At 47.7% G+C, this 17357-nt stretch overlaps 6 protein-coding genes across 6 annotated transcripts; 3 read left to right on the top strand and 3 right to left on the bottom strand.

The window, feature by feature from the left end:
* Window positions 1-888: 888 nt before the first annotated feature.
* On the top strand, window positions 889-1908 carry VFPPC_18345 (hypothetical protein; the record flags this gene model as incomplete). Its single annotated transcript, XM_022429969.1, has 2 exons — window positions 889-985; window positions 1040-1908. The coding sequence occupies 2 exons, from the start codon at window positions 889-891 to the stop codon at window positions 1906-1908; spliced, it is 966 nt and encodes a 321-aa protein (XP_022285025.1).
* A 305-nt stretch (window positions 1909-2213) lies between these two features.
* Window positions 2214-3059, bottom strand: VFPPC_10909 (hypothetical protein; the record flags this gene model as incomplete). Its single annotated transcript, XM_018289203.2, has 2 exons — window positions 2214-2996; window positions 3045-3059. 2 exons carry the CDS (start codon window positions 3057-3059, stop codon window positions 2214-2216), a joined length of 798 nt encoding a protein of 265 aa, XP_018136794.2.
* Window positions 3060-3580: 521 nt separating this feature from the next.
* Window positions 3581-5232, top strand: VFPPC_18346 (chromate transport protein; the record flags this gene model as incomplete). Its single annotated transcript, XM_022429970.1, has 4 exons — window positions 3581-4111; window positions 4172-4296; window positions 4389-4890; window positions 4957-5232. The coding sequence occupies 4 exons, from the start codon at window positions 3581-3583 to the stop codon at window positions 5230-5232; spliced, it is 1434 nt and encodes a 477-aa protein (XP_022285026.1).
* Window positions 5233-5313: 81 nt separating this feature from the next.
* VFPPC_18347 (Rhodanese/Cell cycle control phosphatase) lies at window positions 5314-5909 on the bottom strand (the record flags this gene model as incomplete). The annotated part of the gene is made up of 3 exons (XM_022429971.1): window positions 5314-5507; window positions 5565-5679; window positions 5739-5909. The coding sequence occupies 3 exons, from the start codon at window positions 5907-5909 to the stop codon at window positions 5314-5316; spliced, it is 480 nt and encodes a 159-aa protein (XP_022285027.1).
* Window positions 5910-7315: 1406 nt separating this feature from the next.
* Window positions 7316-8695, top strand: VFPPC_16956 (hypothetical protein; the record flags this gene model as incomplete). The annotated part of the gene is made up of 4 exons (XM_022429047.1): window positions 7316-7326; window positions 7386-7537; window positions 7619-8068; window positions 8295-8695. The coding sequence occupies 4 exons, from the start codon at window positions 7316-7318 to the stop codon at window positions 8693-8695; spliced, it is 1014 nt and encodes a 337-aa protein (XP_022283976.1).
* Window positions 8696-12543: 3848 nt separating this feature from the next.
* VFPPC_18348 (hypothetical protein) lies at window positions 12544-15758 on the bottom strand (the record flags this gene model as incomplete). Its single annotated transcript, XM_022429972.1, has 5 exons — window positions 12544-12846; window positions 12903-13553; window positions 13615-14925; window positions 14974-15287; window positions 15344-15758. 5 exons carry the CDS (start codon window positions 15756-15758, stop codon window positions 12544-12546), a joined length of 2994 nt encoding a protein of 997 aa, XP_022285028.1.
* Window positions 15759-17357: the final 1599 nt, after the last annotated feature.

Here is a 17357-nt window from a genome sequence, read left to right on the forward strand (position 1 = left end):
CATTTCATAGACGCACTGCCACATATTTCTGCCCTTTGCTCTGGCTACTGACGCTGGCTGGGGTTTCAGCGTCCAGAGCGCGCTATGTTACGATCTCAGCCTCACATGTGCGTCCCCTGCCTAGGTCACCGCGAAGCCGCCTGTAGGTTCTGAGGTACTCAAGACTTTCTGGGTCTCCCGCCTTTTCACGGACATGGAGGAGGTTCTGTACCCCTTCTGATACGCCTTTGTTACCAGCCGTTAATAATTGGTTTATTAAACACATGGATCAGCATGCAGCCCTGCACACGAAACTCTGTTAAGTGGAGGTCGAACTCCCAACTTCTCTCTGTACTGGCCCCTATTCCGTAGCAAGCCGTTTCGTCAGCCAGCCTCTTGGTATGCCCCAGCAAAACTCTGTCGGCGCTTGGGCTGCCGCTGTCCGGCTCATCTACGTAGGGTCGCTTTCCTTTCGGCCCTTAGTTGCATACGTCATCCCACCTAGGGATGCAGATGAACAACTACGGAAAGTGCCGTGGGCTGTGCTAGGTCTTGAAATAACCACAAAGCTTTTGTTTCCCAATTCCTGTGGTGCAGACAAGTTGCGTCGAAACGTGGCGTCGAAAGTCGCTCACAGTGCGTGTAGTGGACGTGAATTTGACGTGTAATGCATAGCCCATGGCAGTTCAGGAACGCATTATCAAACTCATTGGAATGACTCGACTACAGCCTCTTGTGATGCTAATGTTGCGGCACGCAGTATATTCAGGCTTCTCAGATAGGATACTTAAGCAGTCTTTCGCCCTCGTCAGGCTGCGTTACCCGATTCCCGTCTGCACCTTGCTTTCATACTGCGTTTAAGTTGCTAAATTTATTAAAGAAGCCGCAAAACTGCTATTCTAGGACAGAATGAAGTTCATCAAGTCGTTCCAGCTCGTTCTCATCCTTTGTTCGGCATACGCCGTATTGTCAACTCCACGAGGCGTTGATATGAAGGTAGCAAAAGGTACAGTTGAACCCCTCCGCCTGATCTGCATTGGCTGACTCTGCTAATTCATAGGGCGCAGAGGAGTTCTGCCATCGAGAGACGTGTGCTCTGAAGCCCAGGTGAGCTGGACTCAGGTTGACCAGGTTCTAGGCAGAACCGCGGCTGCGCCGGTTTATGGAGTTCATCGTTACAGCTTCCCGAGGGCCGACATGAACGTCACCGTCGGCAGCACGCATGTTAACGCTGGGTTCGCGTTAGGGAGCTTCGCGGCCTTTATGCTATCAGATGATGACGCCATAGTGATGGGCGACCTGGTTCTTAGCGAAGAAGAGGTTAACCCTGTCATGTCGGCGCTGCAGAAGGGGGGGATCCAGACGACAGCAATACACAACCACCTTCTGTTTGAGAAACCAGCGGTGAAATATGTCCACTATAAGGGGCAAAAGGATCTCGCGTCGCTGGCGAGGACTCTTCGCACTGCCCTTGGCCTAACGAAAACTCCTCTCACGGCTCCTGCCCCAAACAATGGAACCAGTCCACTGCCATTCAATACCACGGCCCTTGACTCCATCATAGGTTACCCTGGGAAGGCAAACAATGGAGTATACCAATACAGCATCCCCCGGGCAGAGACCATCATGGATGGAGAAATGACAATACCACCTGCGATGGGTGTTGCCACTGCCATTAATTTCCAGCCAACCGGCCGCACGACTGCGGCTATTACCGGCGACTTCGTTCTTCTTGCATCTGAAGTTCCGCTAGTTCTCCAAGTCTTGAGCGAGAGCGGCATTCAGGTTAACGCCCTACATAATCACATGCTAACTGATTCTCCCCGACTATTCTATATCCATTTCTGGGCAGTCGACGAAGTTGTAAAATTAGGAAATGCGCTGAGGAGCGCTCTAGCTCGCACGAATAGCAAGAAGCCAGGTGCCTGAGAATCAAGCTGCAAAGTCTTCCATAAGACAGCTCAATGGCGGAGAAGTTGAACATTTCATATCACCTGCTGGCAAAGGAGTTATGAGGGTTACAACGTAAAGCCTACAGATCGGATTTCTTCATGTACTTAGTTATAAAACCTATGTTCCTAAGGGTAGCTGGCTGACCACCACGATCGTTGTTAAAATTAGGAGTGTGCCAGATCTTTTGTCCAAACTTTTCCCAATGCTCATGACATTCTTTTTTTAACGGCCTGCATCGGTTGTATGGACAAATATTTGGACAACACAGATAAATTAGTCAATTAGTCACAATAACGATCCAGAACTTTCCAAATGACATCATTTTTCACCTGACAACCCTTACCTGATCCATCCTTAACACAACCCTTCTCTAGAGCAGTAGCAATGTCATCAAGCTTGGCCTCCGTGGTAGCAAAGCGCATCAGCATCTTTCGGGCTTGCAAACACTCCATGCCACCTGGCTCTTCACTTTCCTCCTGCTCGTCTGCCGCACCTGGCACCTGCGTGATGTCGGCATTGGGATTGCTTGCGAGAATTGTAAGGAGCTTGCAAGGCGGAGTGCGCGCACCATTGTGTGATGCTTGCTCAGTACATGCTGTCCGTGAGGAAGACAAAATATGCCTGGCGTTGGGATTTCCCGATGGGCTGCTGTTAGGCGTTGTGTGGCTGTAATCTATGTTTTCGGCGATGGCATCGCATGATTTCTCAATTACTTCCTTTTCAGCGAGTGAGCCTGGTTCACTCCGTCCCTGTGAGTTACATCGTACATCTTCTTCCCTTATAAGACAGGAGCCTATAGTTGATGGGGATGCACGGCCGATTCGCGCATCCTTATATATCAAGGAATTGATTGCGTCGTTGTCTAGTCCTTGGCCATGGAGGATTTGTCTCAATCGCCAGTTCTCCCAGATAACTCGCAGTGCTGCAGCCTGGACTTCCTTTGTTGCATGGACACCACGTTCACGTGTTTCAGCCAGTCTCCGCTCGAGGTCGGCTACGTATTCTTTATGCCGTTGGCGATGCTTTCGCTTGTTTTCTCTCAGGCGGAGAGCACGCTTTTGGTCCTAAGCGATATGAGTCACTGTACTCCAGCACAATTATATGCCACGCACCTTTGCTTTGTTCATGTTTGGAGGCAGTTGGGAGGGTTGAATGTAGGAGTAGAGGAAGTATGGCCACGACTGACGAAAGTCCCGGGACTCGGGCAATATTATTGGCGCTGAAGCTGCAGCGCCAATCCATTTGGTTTGGGCGGGGATGTTTCGCCACGAGCCCACCTCAATGCCAGTTCAGCCAATGCGATCGGGCAAGTCTATCCCAATATCACACATTAAGGCAAGGCTTCTTTTGTGGAGCATATTACTACTAGCCCATTTTGGGTGTAGTCTCTGGTGAGGAGACCCGACTTTTGATGTTGTGATAGCCAAAGCCAATCACATCTAAGCTGTCCGTCTCATTTCCAATATGCAGACCAAGTCGGCTGGCCAATCAATGCTTCCCAGTCCGTCCATCCTCCTCTTGCACGAATGTCCGGTAAGCCAAACAGCAACGACCTCAGCATATATAAGAAACTGCTTCGAGCAACGGAAGCAGCTACAATCTCTCAGCATGATCACTTATCAATTGTTTGCAAATACAGAACTCTTCAATGGCGGCCGAATCCACACCTTCGGAACTGGCTGCAACTGCATCGCCGGCTGCCAAGAAAGCGGATGAGGAGTCCCGGGACATAAGCAGTACAGAACCAGTCTCTCCTGCGCCATATTACAATGATGACCTTGGACTCGAAGACAACTCTAACGTGCCTCACCTATCATACTTGAAGCTCTTCTGGTTCTTTTTCTACAACTTTGGGCTCTTCGCCTGGGGCGGTCCCGTCGCGCAGATCGCCTTGATCAAAGAAAGGCTAGTAGTTCAAGACAAGTGGATTAGCCTCCCACGCTTCCAACGCGTCTTCTCTGTCTATCAGATCCTCCCCGGACCCGAGGCTGCCGAGTTGTGTATGTTTTTCGGCTGCTTATCTGCGGGTAGGATGGGTGGGATAATTGCCGGCACTGCGTTCATCCTACCAGGGTTCATTTTAATGCTCCTGGCCAGCTACCTTTATTCGTTGGCGGGATTTGAGAACAAGTACTTTAATGCGTCATTTCGAGCCTTGCAACCCATCGTCGCGGCTATGGTATGTTCTCTATTCCGTTGTGTGGAGATGTCTGATCATCGGGCTCTAACCGTGGTCCAGATCCTGCGAGCAACCCACAAGATCGCAGATCACTCAGTGAGGAAGCATGACACCAAGAAAATCGACCCGTTTCTGGTAATCGCGGCTATCTGCACAGCAATCAACGGCGCACTTCGTATAAACATGTCAGTATTCCCACCCCACCGAGCCAACAACGAGCAAACGGTAGATGTTTCCCACCGGTATCCATTCGGACTGACTCGAGCAACCCTCACAGCTTCATTTCTCTCGGCCTCTATGGCGTTATCTATACCTTCATATCTCGACGCCTCTGGATCCCCGCGGCCGCGCTATTTGTCTTACAGTATGCTGGCTATGCACTCTACGTCGTATTCCGTGGTGTTCCATCGCCCGTATCCCTGGCCCTTGGCATCGCTCGGACACCATCATTGATCCATCTCTTCTTGCTTGGGCTGGTTGCTGGTACGCTGTCATTCGGCGGCGCGTACACTGCCATACCATTTGTGCAGGTTGAAGCTGTCCTGATGGGAGCGTGGCTGCCCCAGAGCGTGTTTATTGATGGAATTGCTATTGGAAATATCCTGCCAGCACCACTAGTTATTTTTGCAACCTTTGTGGGCTTCCAGGGTGCTTACACTAATGGTTCAGTTGGCAACGCCTTTGCAGGAGCTATTGTTATTACTCTGGGAATGTTCTTCCCTTGTTTTGTTTTTACCATTGCGGGCCATGAATTGTTAGAAAAATTAGTGCGAAATAAGGTCAGAAAAACCCGACTCCTTTAGGCTCTCATCAAAGTTCTTTGAAACCTCTCTGACTAGAAATAGTTCCTCGCCAGCTTCTTCGATGGCCTCTGTGGTTCAGTTATTGGTGTCATAGCAATTATCGCCGCGCAGATTCTGAGAGCCAGTATCGAAGGCTCCCTTGACAAAGTGAAGAACAAGCCCGTGGATGAAATGATTGTTACAACAGCGCAGGTCGGGCCGGCAGCAGTTTTGTACATGCTTGCCTTGGGGGTTCTGTATAAGTTTACCAACAAGTATACACCGCTGCTGCTGGTCATTATGGGCGCTGTTGCGGGGCAATTTCTTTTTGTAGACTAAATGATAAGACACCAGCTAGGCCTAAGCCAGCTGCGTGAGTTACCCTGCGACTGCCCAAGGATGCATGGAATAACAGTCAGATCAGTGGTTGGAATGAGCTATATGCCACGTCTCTTCGTTATATTCTTCCATTAGCTCAGTAAAGTCCTTGCCAGCGGTGGCCCAACCAAGGAGTCCTTCAAAAAGCGCATAGCTCTCGATGTCCGAATCACCCTTCTCTCTGACGAAGTCGTCGAACCATCCAGCTACACGGTTGCCTCGCTTGCGAGACGTGGCTGTGGAAAGTTAGCTTGCCTTTGCGGGAGCTCAGTATTTGGTGGAATTTCACATACTGCAGGTCCATATGACCTTCTTAACTCCTGCTGCCTTAAATAGCGTATACAAGCTTGGAATAGACGGGTATACGCTCTGCGCTGGGAGGTTGATCGCGCCTTTGATTGTTCCGCCCTAGAATATGTCAAATGACGCACAGGCACGAGGTTTAGTCGGAGCCTTCTTCCAATTACCTCGTGATCTTCGCGGCGGACGTCGACAACCACGAAGTTCTTGCCTGATTTTTGCCCCTCGAGAATCCATTGCCGAAGTATGTCCCTCGTCACAGTCTTCGACTGGAGATTCTTTGGGGGCGGGTACGCCTCGAACCAAGGTCGTTGCATTTTCAACTCGTCGGAGGTCATTGCTAAGAGGTGTTAGGGCGGACAGATTATGCGAGACGAGCTCTTCTTACGGATATAAAGATTGAACAAAGGCTGCATATATACCTCTAACACAGTCTCTTGATCCAAGTGCCTTGTTTGCTCACATAGGGACTAGTTTGACCGCTGTTCAGAGAGCAAAGGCTCATGCAAAAGCACATGGCGTCATCATCAGCCAATGAGATATGGCCTGTCCGTCCTACGTCGTTACGTGGTGTAAAAATGTGTCGAACCGGAAGACAGGTAGAGAAGCTGCGGTTGGTCAAAACATTGAAATTAGACCTTAACATGGACTTTCCATATCTCCCTGCTATCTTTCCAGCCTCTCTCAAAGCCCTGAGGCGACTCTGATGCCACTGTACACATGGCGGAAAGCCGTAAATGGTTGTCAAATACTCAAGAACCAGGGAAACAAGGGCGAGGGAGGCACACTCCATATTCCCAGGAGCACGGACAGTTCCACAGAATCGTGGAGCCGCTAGGTAAATACCATATGAATTCCCAACTACTGAGGTCCAAATCCTGTTCTGGAATTTATTCTGTAGGCGCGAAATTGGAAAATTTCGTACCGGATGTGGCAAGCAAATGCTTCTTACAAGCATTCTGCCTTCCTCGCCGAATAAACTACTACGAAAACCACCCAATCCCTCAACTTGGAGGAATGTCTGGAAGGCACGTGAGATGCTCATGACCTACACGAGGTATGAAGCTCGGCTATTGTGGCGACTTCACAGCGAATGGTAGATGTAGTTTATAGTCGAAGGCTAATTAGTAGGAGGTCGGTAGCATCTGCGTGGCTATTTAGCAAGCCATTCAAGAGACTGATGATTCTGCATAAGTATCACGAAGCGGGTAGCCATAGGTCAAGTTGACAGCGAACTTGGTCCTTGAATCTAGAGGGGAGCCGAGCTACTAGATATATAAGGTCCAGTTAGCTACTGCTTCTGTTGAGAGTTGCTTTTGAAGGTTTGAGCTTCCTTATGATAGAGCCAGCTGCTGCATCGGGCTTTCAGCTCTCGTAGCCGTAGCTACTATCATCATCATTGGCAATAAGTCTGGGATCTACCCTCCGAGACCCGAAAGTGATGGTCACTGGTGGACACTGCGGTGGAATGTACACTTTTAACGCGTAAGGCTTCCTACTTCCCTTCCCACGCCTTTAGTCGTCACCATATACCTGGTCACCTCGCATAGCCCATCCTCTACAAATCTTTCGTGTCTATGGCCACGCGGGTCACAAGGTGCGGGGTGATGGACAGACAAGGACGAGATGATTGGTTGCCGTCCTGCTGCCGCAAATCATTATATTGTTTCCGCCAACCCCGGGTCAATCTTCCCCTTGCTTCTAGTAATGGATGACTTATTGAACAATGGTTTCTGCAGAGGTTATGGAAACTGAGCAGAGGTATTACAGCCGGTTGTTTTACGCTGGACCCTTACTTTGCTGATTCAATTTAGCAAGGACGAGAATGGCGAGTTTCTTGTCTTGATTTGCCAGGGCAAGAGAATCAATGTTCGGAAAATGGCTTTATCTACACAAGACAACGTTTTCCACACCGCCTGCACTGGTCCATTCAAGGTAAGTGGTAGTGTACAGTTCGCAGGTCAGTGCTGATATATCTGCAAGGAGGCCTGCACAGGCACTTACGAGATGCGAGAGGATTCTCTGTTCACTGTGAATATGATGATAGATTACTTTCATAGTGGGGATTACGATGTTGCGGTAGCATCGGAGCTGGAGGAAGATATATCTGCCTTGCAAATCCACGCGAGAATGGTTTCATTGGCTGACAGATATGCCATTGACGCGCTGGTGTCGCTGTCAGCAACGAAGTATTCGGATAGGCTTAGAAAATCAGACATGCTTGAATTCCTTGGGTCTATTCATGATGTTTACACATTGACGCCAAGTCATGTCAGAGATCTTCGGGTTGAAGCCGTCAGGCATGCAAGGATCAACCTGCCGCAACATCTGGGAAACGCATCAGTCAGACGGGCATACGAAGACATTGCGAGCACGACTCCGGAATTCATAAAGGAACTTCTAGACTCATATATGGAGACCGCGATGATAGGAAGGTGCTGGAACTGTGGCCGTTGCCAAGCATTAGAGGCTGTACAGAGTCGCTGTTTGACATGTGGCCAGGAGACAAACCTCCCGGTGTGTTGACAGACGACGAATTTGTTCAATAAATTACGGCGATCTACTTTCTCTGTCCAAAAACATGTTCCCATGCCGGGATGGCAGTACTCTGTAAAGCCAAGGGCGTGTTCAAGCCGAAGGGTACTTAAAAATCGAGGCAACGTCGCATATATTCACGTCGACTACCCGTTAACTAATCTAATTCACTCTGCGTGTCAACGCAGTCCAACTTGCTCATCTCCCTCTCCCAAGTGGCGTGGCCAAATTTATTGATCAAGTGTCAGATGTCGATATTTCGAGCGAGGGTTTCACAGGTATCCATATAAGGGAGGAATCGCCCAAGTCTGACAGACTTCCACTCCTGATGCTAACAGCCCAGTGTCCGCAGTGTATGGGCGACGAATCCCTACCTGTTGAAGAGAGGACTTTCTCCTACTGCCGCCCTGCGGTAATGAATGATCATTTTGACCGCGAGCATCTAGATACTATTAAGAGTTATGACAGTCTCATCTTCTGTAACCACCCGAAATGTAGGAATGCTGATTTAAAATTGACAAGCCTCGATCATTCTCGAAACCATGTTGCTCGTGTCCATGGTGTCACTCTGAGAGCCTCACGAACATAGGTAAAGGAGCGCAAAAAATGCTTAATCACGAAGAGTTTTGATAGATCACAGGAGTCTTACGCACAGTACACTATACTGATTGAATATTGTGCTAAGCATAGTTCATTAAATATACATAATTGTTTCGTAGTCGGCAAAAGTGCTCTATCGTCTACAGCTGGTCATATAGAAATTCGATACTTATGTACAGTGCTAGTAATCTACTTCCAGGGAGATCTGCTGAATTTTAGCTAGTAAGTCAGACGGCATCCAACATCATACAGATCATCATCGTGCGTCTAACCTTTCCATCAACCATTGGAAGCTCAGATTTCTGCATCACATTTTCTTTACTGCTAAAATTTCTTCATTTTCCATTCGCCTTTCCCAACCCCTCACACCTTTTTTGTTTATTGTGTTATAACTTCACAAGCTACTGGTCTCATATATCCCTGCTGATCATCTAAATCTCAAAGGTACGAAGACTAACGCGGGGTGAGGTATCGAATGCATGCAGTTCATGGTGTATTGCTTTAGCCATGCTGATCACATAGGGAAGCTCCATAATACGTCACTTATAAAAGTCTAACCAGACAATTCACAAGAAAAACCACCAAAATAACAAAGAAAGCCAATTCCCCATACGTAATTCCCGTCTCAGGCTTTAGAACGGGTGGCCTTATTGTCAGATCATCAATGCTTCGCTCCTCCGGTGTCCTGTCAGCTTCGTCATTGAGGTCATTTTCGCCATCATGGCAAAGTGGCAGAACAACGAGGAGGACAGGTTCATCGTTCTCATCAATTGTGAGTTGATAATAGGCAGGCATCTTGCAATAGAGTGAGTGAATGATTGAAGAGGTTGCTGATTTTAAACATGTACTGATCGAATATGGCGGGCTTTTTGTCATTTTATGGTCTACATTTTGCGAAACCTTCAAATGTTGAGATTTGAGATTTGAGATTTCAGGTCGTCACTTCCAGCGAAAAGAACTCAATTTATGGAAATAAGTACCAAGTTCGCAACTTAAGGCGTTCGCTATGCGGCATGTGTTGTCCCAACCAGGCTCAATGTGGACGCTGGATCTTGGAAATGCGATTCCAAGATATGAAGTCGAGGTCTCAAGCTCACAGATTTAGGATTGTGGATCCGCAAATCAAGCGGCAGTGCTTACATCACCACTGTACCAAGAATAGTCAGCCGATGGCCTAACCCGTTAGGTCTGAACAGTACTGTAACTGCACGAAACACTACAAGTATAATATTTACAACTCAGAACTTTTTATATATATTTACTAAAGCAAGTTCCTCAAAAACCGAGGCATCCTCCTCGTGAGACGGCTTCAGGTCTACAGCGGGCGTACACTGTCCTCTAGAACATAATTAAGCTTAACCAGTGATGCCGGTACTCTGGTGATCTGGACACTCTTTTTCTTGGCCCATGGTGCTGGGTAAGAAATCAAATGTATAGGCAAAGCCTCCAATATAAGATGGTTTTGTTATAGGCAAATTCTCATGAGCAAACAAGAAACGTGTCACACCTGACCTATAGAATACTCTTCGATGAGAGACCACTGGGATCATTCATCAGTGCTGTGCGCAATGCGTCACCAGTCTCTGTCCTAGCAGCCTGTCGCTTCTTCGTTACTGCATCTATGTATCCATCTTCTCCCACACGTTCTAGAAGCGCATTTTCTTGTCGAGCTAGTTGGCGCATTATCGAGCCAAATAGCTCGACCGTGGCTTCAGCATCGGCTAGCATAGTATCAAGCCCCGACCGCCGTATCACCTGTCTTCGTGCCATTTGGCTTGCTGCTTTGTGCTCTCGGTCCAGCTTTTCGATACCCAGCCTTCTCTCAGTTTCCAACGTAGTGAAACGAGTCATTTGACGACCGACTCTCGTCGTTCTGACTACTTCTGGGGGCATGTGAATACAAGGAAGCATGTTTGTGATTCATCGAAGTAGCAAGTTTGTTGAGGACTGACCGGCTGATATATATTGGTCTGAATGCTGCAGGGGACGGGTTTTGGCGTTAAAGCCAGAGCGCTCTCCACATCCATCAGGCTAATGTACGGGGATGTACCAGCCGGCACGATGGCATAGCCTTCCAGGTGACAATTGTGACCGGGTGGGTGTTATTACCTAAGTACGCTCAACTTTCATACATAAATGCCACTCCCGGAATTAATACTTTAAATACAAAGGCCGCTCAAGAAAACTCTTGGAAAGGGAGTGTATTTTCTTGTTTCGCAGTGAAAGATAACCTGTATCTCAGCGTGAATCTTCGCCTCCGATATGGTTTTTCTCGCCTTTTTTCAAAGCGACTGCCAGCCTGCAGCTCATTGCATTGGTAATAGCTTAAAAAAAATGAGCGCGATCCTTCCTTTTCTTACCGTAAAATACGCCGACGTCTTTGAGGAATGAGTATAATGACGGAATATCTCCAGGTTGATGTTTGATGCCCGCATGACAATGACCGTGCGGGTGAAGTATTTAAAGGTGAGGAAATTGAAGTGGTATCAGCCAGTGACCATGGGAGCCTAACTCTTCAAAATCCAACTCACAGTGGAAACCTCTCCTATTGCTCAGCGCGAAGAACAACAATCTAGGCCATATTGCCTGTTTACTAAGTGCTCCGCCTGGTTCCAAAGGCATGGTACGTAGGCCTGAGGCCTGCCTGAGGTGCTGCGTAACAGCGTGTTATAAGGGAGGTTTAGACTTTCTGATTGACTAGTATATTGGATATTTCACACCACCTTGGGATACTTTAATGCAAAACTTCAATTTTTAACGAGGCTGGAGCAACTACTATATCGAGAATTTGTGGTCAGTGTCTGAGATACACAGTCATGTCCTGGCAACGTGTTTCACGAACATCACAACAAACGATCCTTCTGCATTGTGCAGTACACTGATTGAATGGGTCTATTAAATATATACAATTGTTTCGTATTCGGCAAAAGTGAGGTCTACGGCAGACCGTCTGTGTGATTTACGCAAACTCTTCTGAAAAGGATTCGACATCTGGTACGTAGAGCGAGTCAAACCGTTTCGTCCATGATCTCACGTACACGAAACGCTTCGTCATGAGGGATTTTAAACAACCACGCTTTGTCTTACAAATATTGGAAGTTTTGCTTTACATAAGGATTCCATTGAATATGTGTTTAATTGTCTCCTGATTCGCAAAATTATCGTCAGCATAGTTCACGCAGTGTCTCAAGGAGAAAGTAGATGACCGATGCATACTGCTAGTAGTATACTCCAGAAGTGAGACCCGCTGAATTTTAGCTAGTAAGTTGGGCAGCATCACGGGTTATCATGCGATTATCTGTGACCTTGCATCTATCATCAAAGCTCAGATTTTTGCATCCCTCTTGTTTTATCGCTAACTACCGGACTCATGAGTCAGCAGTAAATCTTCTAAATCTTCAGGCAAGGTGGACAAGAAACTGCACAACTTGTCACTCCTAAAAATTTAAGAAACAGATGTAAGCCGATGGAGTGGCCTAACCGGTTAGATCAGCCCAGCGTGTCTGTGGTGCTGAAGCGAGTGATCTGACGGCTGCTCTCCACGCCCATTGGCCAGACCGAAACTGCGCTAACCACAATTTTATGACAGCATACTTCGGACAGCATGAATTACTAGGCAGCAGTGGCAAGACAGCATAGCGCATTGCATAGTATGCCGGCTGCTATCACACTGTGTAGGACAGCCAATCCATGCCAACCACAGTCGATTATCTCACGCAGACTGGTACATCTGATGTGCTGTCTTGGTCAAAATATCCCAAAATTCCTGCTGGCATTGCATGGAAGGCACAGATTGTAGACTAGCCCATATCGCATGTCTTGTTTAAGGGGATACCATTATCTATTGCGCTTGCGAGGCTCAGCTTCTCCAGGTCCTTTTCTATCAACTGTCCATTCCGGAATCAAATGAATCGTGTTTGTGCCATTAGATGTCACTCGTTCAAAACATGTCTCTGGAGTGAGTGCTTTACTGTTGCTATTGAACAACCCAAACCTCTTCCGAATATACTTGTTAGCAACTCTCCTGACCTCGGAAGGTTCTCGTGGGTCTACAGTCACTTCATGTTTTACCCTCCAATCTCCATCCTCAAATAGCTTGAATTGAATGACCACTTCTTCTAGTGGCGCGTCTAGTGGTACCTGATGCATGTGTTAGCGTTGCCGTGAGAGCCACAAAAAGCATAACTTACACTTACGGGCCTTGCCTGTAGAAACACCTGCCCTCCTACATCAGAAGGTCCCACAGGAGACTCGTCAGGCGTATCATCCACGTTCAGCGTCTGCCGTACTAATGTACCTAAAGCCACTCTACCTATCTCTTGCTCTCCATCGCTACCCGCCGCGGTGTTTTCTGCCGCTCTGAGGCGCTCAACCTTCAACCGCAACTCCTTCTCATCCTCTGTGGCATCGTTGATCTTCCTTTTGAGTTGCTGTAGGCATGTCTCCAGATAGTCGATATTTTGTCTGAGTTCAAGCTCCTTTGCACTCAATTTATCGACCACAGACTTTCGCTCCGTCTCCGTCTCTGCGAACGATGCCGCTCTGGCTTGCTCTTCCTCACTCAGCAGGCTCTTCTTCAAGGTGAGATCGTCCACCACGGATTGTAGCCTTTGTCGTTCCTCCTCTAGTCGTTGTGTTTCCTGTTGTTTCTGCCGATGAAGAGCCGCAAGTTGATTGACACTATTCTGTTTCTCAATCGCTTGATCGGTAAGCTGCAGTAATCGAATTCTTTGATCCTCTTCCTGAGCGCTCTGGTTTTGACGGTCGGCTGAAAGAAGATCAAGCCGTATCTCCTCGCCCAAATCCGTTCGCCTCCTGTCGAGTTCGCTGATCTGAGACTGTCTGTCCTGCACGTTGTTTTGGAGGGTTTCGAGTCTGATGATTTGCTCCGCTTCTGTTCCCCGAAACCCATGGAGCCTCTCCTTGTAGTTCGGCCTCCTCGCGCCTGAGGGCCTCAAGACTGTTTTGTTTGGCTGTTATGGTGCTCTGAAGCTGCTCGATAGTGCCCTGGTGTTCATTCTGCTTCCGTTCGAGATGCTCTAGATGGGACTCTGCGTCTGCAACCTTGCGTGTAATATCATCTAATCGCCTTTGCTGCCCTTCCTCTGCCACACGTACTTCTGACTCCGCCCGGCTCTGAATTGAATGGTAGTTTGGGTATCTTTCCAACTGTAAATTTACATCAACTGCTCCCTGCACGCTTTGTGCTGCGTTGATATTTTCAATGCATAGCCCAATATCTCTTCCAAAAAATGCAAAATACGTGGATCTCTGAATGAATAATGACGTTAAATTCGGTTCTTGTCTTGGCAATGCGCCATGTAGTACGTCTAAGTACATGAAACGCTTGTCTCGAGCCATGTCCGTCACGGCTGGCGGTCCACTTCGCTCAGGAGGTTTGCCGTCGTCCTCAATTACATACTCATCCTCCGCATTGTCATTTGGTACTGGTCGAGCCCTTGCTATTACACTCTCAACCATCGTAATGCACGATTCAATGTCCTCATATTGGAACAGTGCCGGTCTGCGTGCTGTGATAAGCAGCCGACGAGCGATCTCCCGATCTGGGCTACGTCGCAGTATATCATCGATTTCGTCGGTCCTGAATCCAAGCTTATGCGCCAGAGAAGCGAATTGAAACAACACAGTCTCGTCGGCGTGCGCAGTACCCGCGCCTGATTTTTTTCTCTTCACTTCGGCAGGCATGTCGGCATGTTCACGTATCGCAAAGAGCCAAAGTTGTCGGTACACCACATCGAAGTTATCTATTCCACTGGCTCGAACCAGTTTCATGGCTGGTCCGGAAACTTGCACCAAACAGTCCTCACTACTTTGATCCCCATCAAGATACGCATTTTCCAGAGCATGTCGGATGGTGTCTTTGCCTTCCAGCCTCACCAGCCTCTTCATGCAGTCTGCCGCCAGTTTGATGTATTTGAGGTTCTCAAAGAATCCTCGTAGTGACGGGATCAGGCTCTCGGTGGTAGTGGAACAAAGTCTCAACCAGATTTGCTCCCTCTCCACGTCACTAAACGGGCCGAGGATATCACCACTACGAATCCGGCCATACAACTGCCGGGCTTCTTTCTGACAAGCCCCTGGTGCTTTATGTTCCAAGGCCTGAACTGATTCTCTGTCGAGCCTTTCCATTGCCATTTCATTTCCGTCAAAAATATAATACCAAAAGGCTTTAATATGTCTCAAGTAGGCGAGCAGTTCCTGTTCATTAGCAATGCACCCCCTCGTACAAGTAGTTATTTTACGTACTTCATGGCATCTTGTAGATATCATTTTGCCCACCACACTCAGTCTCAGCCCAGAGTACAGAGCTGGGATGTGATGGAAAGCGTCAAATGCCCGTGAGAATTTGCGATGTGCGATAAGTTGATCAAGACAACTTTTTTTCGTCTTTGCATCCGGCAACGTGGCAATCCGCGCCCACCATCGTTGCTCAAAGTAGGGGTCTTCCTGCCCAAATATTCCTTGGTACTTGCGTATCTTGTAGTAGATCTCTCCATCATCCAATTTTCTTTCGCTTCCATATTCTTCTTCTATGTCTCGTTTTGCCTCGATACTTATGTCTATTTTTGGTCAGCCCAACTGTCCGACGCCGTGTACTAAGTGACAATTTACAAACCCGCAGCAAAAAGATCCACGACCCAGCGTTGACTGGACGACCTGAAGAGACCTTTGACTGCCTCTACTCGATCTTCGCCTCGGAGACATTCCAGTTGAAACCCGGGAGGGAAATCAAGTTTTGGATAGTTTTGGTCAATTGACAGCAATGCTTCCGGCGATAACGCAGAGTCCGTAAGGGCGTCATGAAGCCGACTTTGATCAATTACTGCAGGTATCCTGTTTTGTAGCTCGCCAGGTTTGAAATCACGCTGTAATCTGAAAAGCTTCCTTAGCCTCTCAATGTTATTGACATCAGGCCCGTCAGAATTTGGAAAAGCCAGAACATCAAGTTCAATCTGAGCCGTTCCGAGATATTTGAGAGCCTTTTCGGCTCGTATACGGCTCGATATAACTCCAAAAGCAGTGTTGCGCATAGTTGTAATATATGGTATATTTGGATTGATATTTTATGGAATGAGGACAGAAATATGGGGAAGGCATTTTATATGTGTAAGTGGGCTAGCTTCTGGCCTGTTGGTTGTCAATGCCACACCTGCACAACACCCTGGCTTACGTCTATAAAAGTCACAAACACCCTCCACTGAATGTGCCCTCCAATTGCTAAATTTGTTTGGGCTTCAGAGACAAAAAATCACCTCAACTATACCCGCACAAATGGCTTCCGAAAGAGAATCTAGAATTGATCTAGGTAGGTTGGGAACACAACCCAGTGGCCGCCAGCCTGAAACGAAGCACAATGCCGGTGTCTCCAGTAACACTCCCGCGCAAAATCGCTTGAGGAAGGTTCCACAGCAGGGCGAGACACCCCACGGCAAAACAACTGCAGCTCTTTCCAAGAAGCCCAAGTCTCCTTGGACGGGCTACATTAAACTCTATAGCCTTCAGTTTGGAGCTAGTGATTACTTCCAAGTGGCCGAGGAGGTTTTCAAGAAGAAAGACTCTAATCCAGATCATAACCCTGTTGTGATTGTAAAGTCTTTCTCCAATGCTGAGGCTAAGTCATGCATGCAATACATACAACGAATCAATCACAAAAACTTCGTCCCGGTCAGGAACTTCTTCTCCACCAACGGAGAATCTTTTATTGCTTTTGAGTTTATGCCGCTCTCACTCTCGGAACTTGCTGGCCATCCGCTCATGGATGACTGCAGGTTGGCTTCTATCCTGGGACAGGTAAGTCGCCGGACTTCCAAGCCGGACACGACTCTACTGACGATATGAAAGATCGTTGACGGGCTGGTGTATTTGGACGATCATTGTCTGGAACACACTCAACTTACATGTTCTAACATTCTAGTTGACACCGCCGGCAACGTGAAACTATGTGAGTCAAATAGTAGCAATTACAGTCTAATCGTCTAACTATATTCAGGGGCACAGGAACATGTTCAGGGTGGCTCAGACCGCAAAAGGCATGTGCAAGGTCTGCGCCGCATAGCGATACAGTTGATACAAGGCTATATCGACGAAGATGAGCCCGACGGTCCAGGCGGGATACCGCAGTGCCCGGACGGACTCAAATTCGTCTCTGACATGGCGAGGGCATCAAGCACGGAATCACTGAAAAAGGTATGAATGTTGAAGCTCCCTCAAGATACATACTAACAATCAAAGCATTCACTACTGCAACTTCCTTGGCATAAAAGTCGGCTCGCCGGTATGATATCACTTGTACACATTTGGGTTGATCGCGGATACAAATTTCATCCTTAGACATACGAATGCCAATGATCTCAATGTTTACAGAAAAGAAGCCAAATTTTTATTGAGAACCAAAATGAAATAACTAGCGTAGTACTTTAGTCGTGGCAGTTCTGCAATCTTAGATAACCTGCTCAGGGTTGATATTCTGTGTACATTAAATCTGTATTGCTGTTCCGGACATTCCGCATGACTTCCACCAATTCATCCCGGAAGCTTCCATTGGCCGATACTGACATTTAGTGTTAAAAGATGCTCGGATCATGGAAAGTTGTGTCTTACCGGATACCACCGTTCTGATCCTCTCTCTT

Source organism: Pochonia chlamydosporia, assembly GCF_001653235.2.
Source record: "Pochonia chlamydosporia 170 chromosome Unknown PCv3seq00014, whole genome shotgun sequence".
NCBI classification, from domain to species: domain Eukaryota; kingdom Fungi; phylum Ascomycota; class Sordariomycetes; order Hypocreales; family Clavicipitaceae; genus Pochonia; species Pochonia chlamydosporia.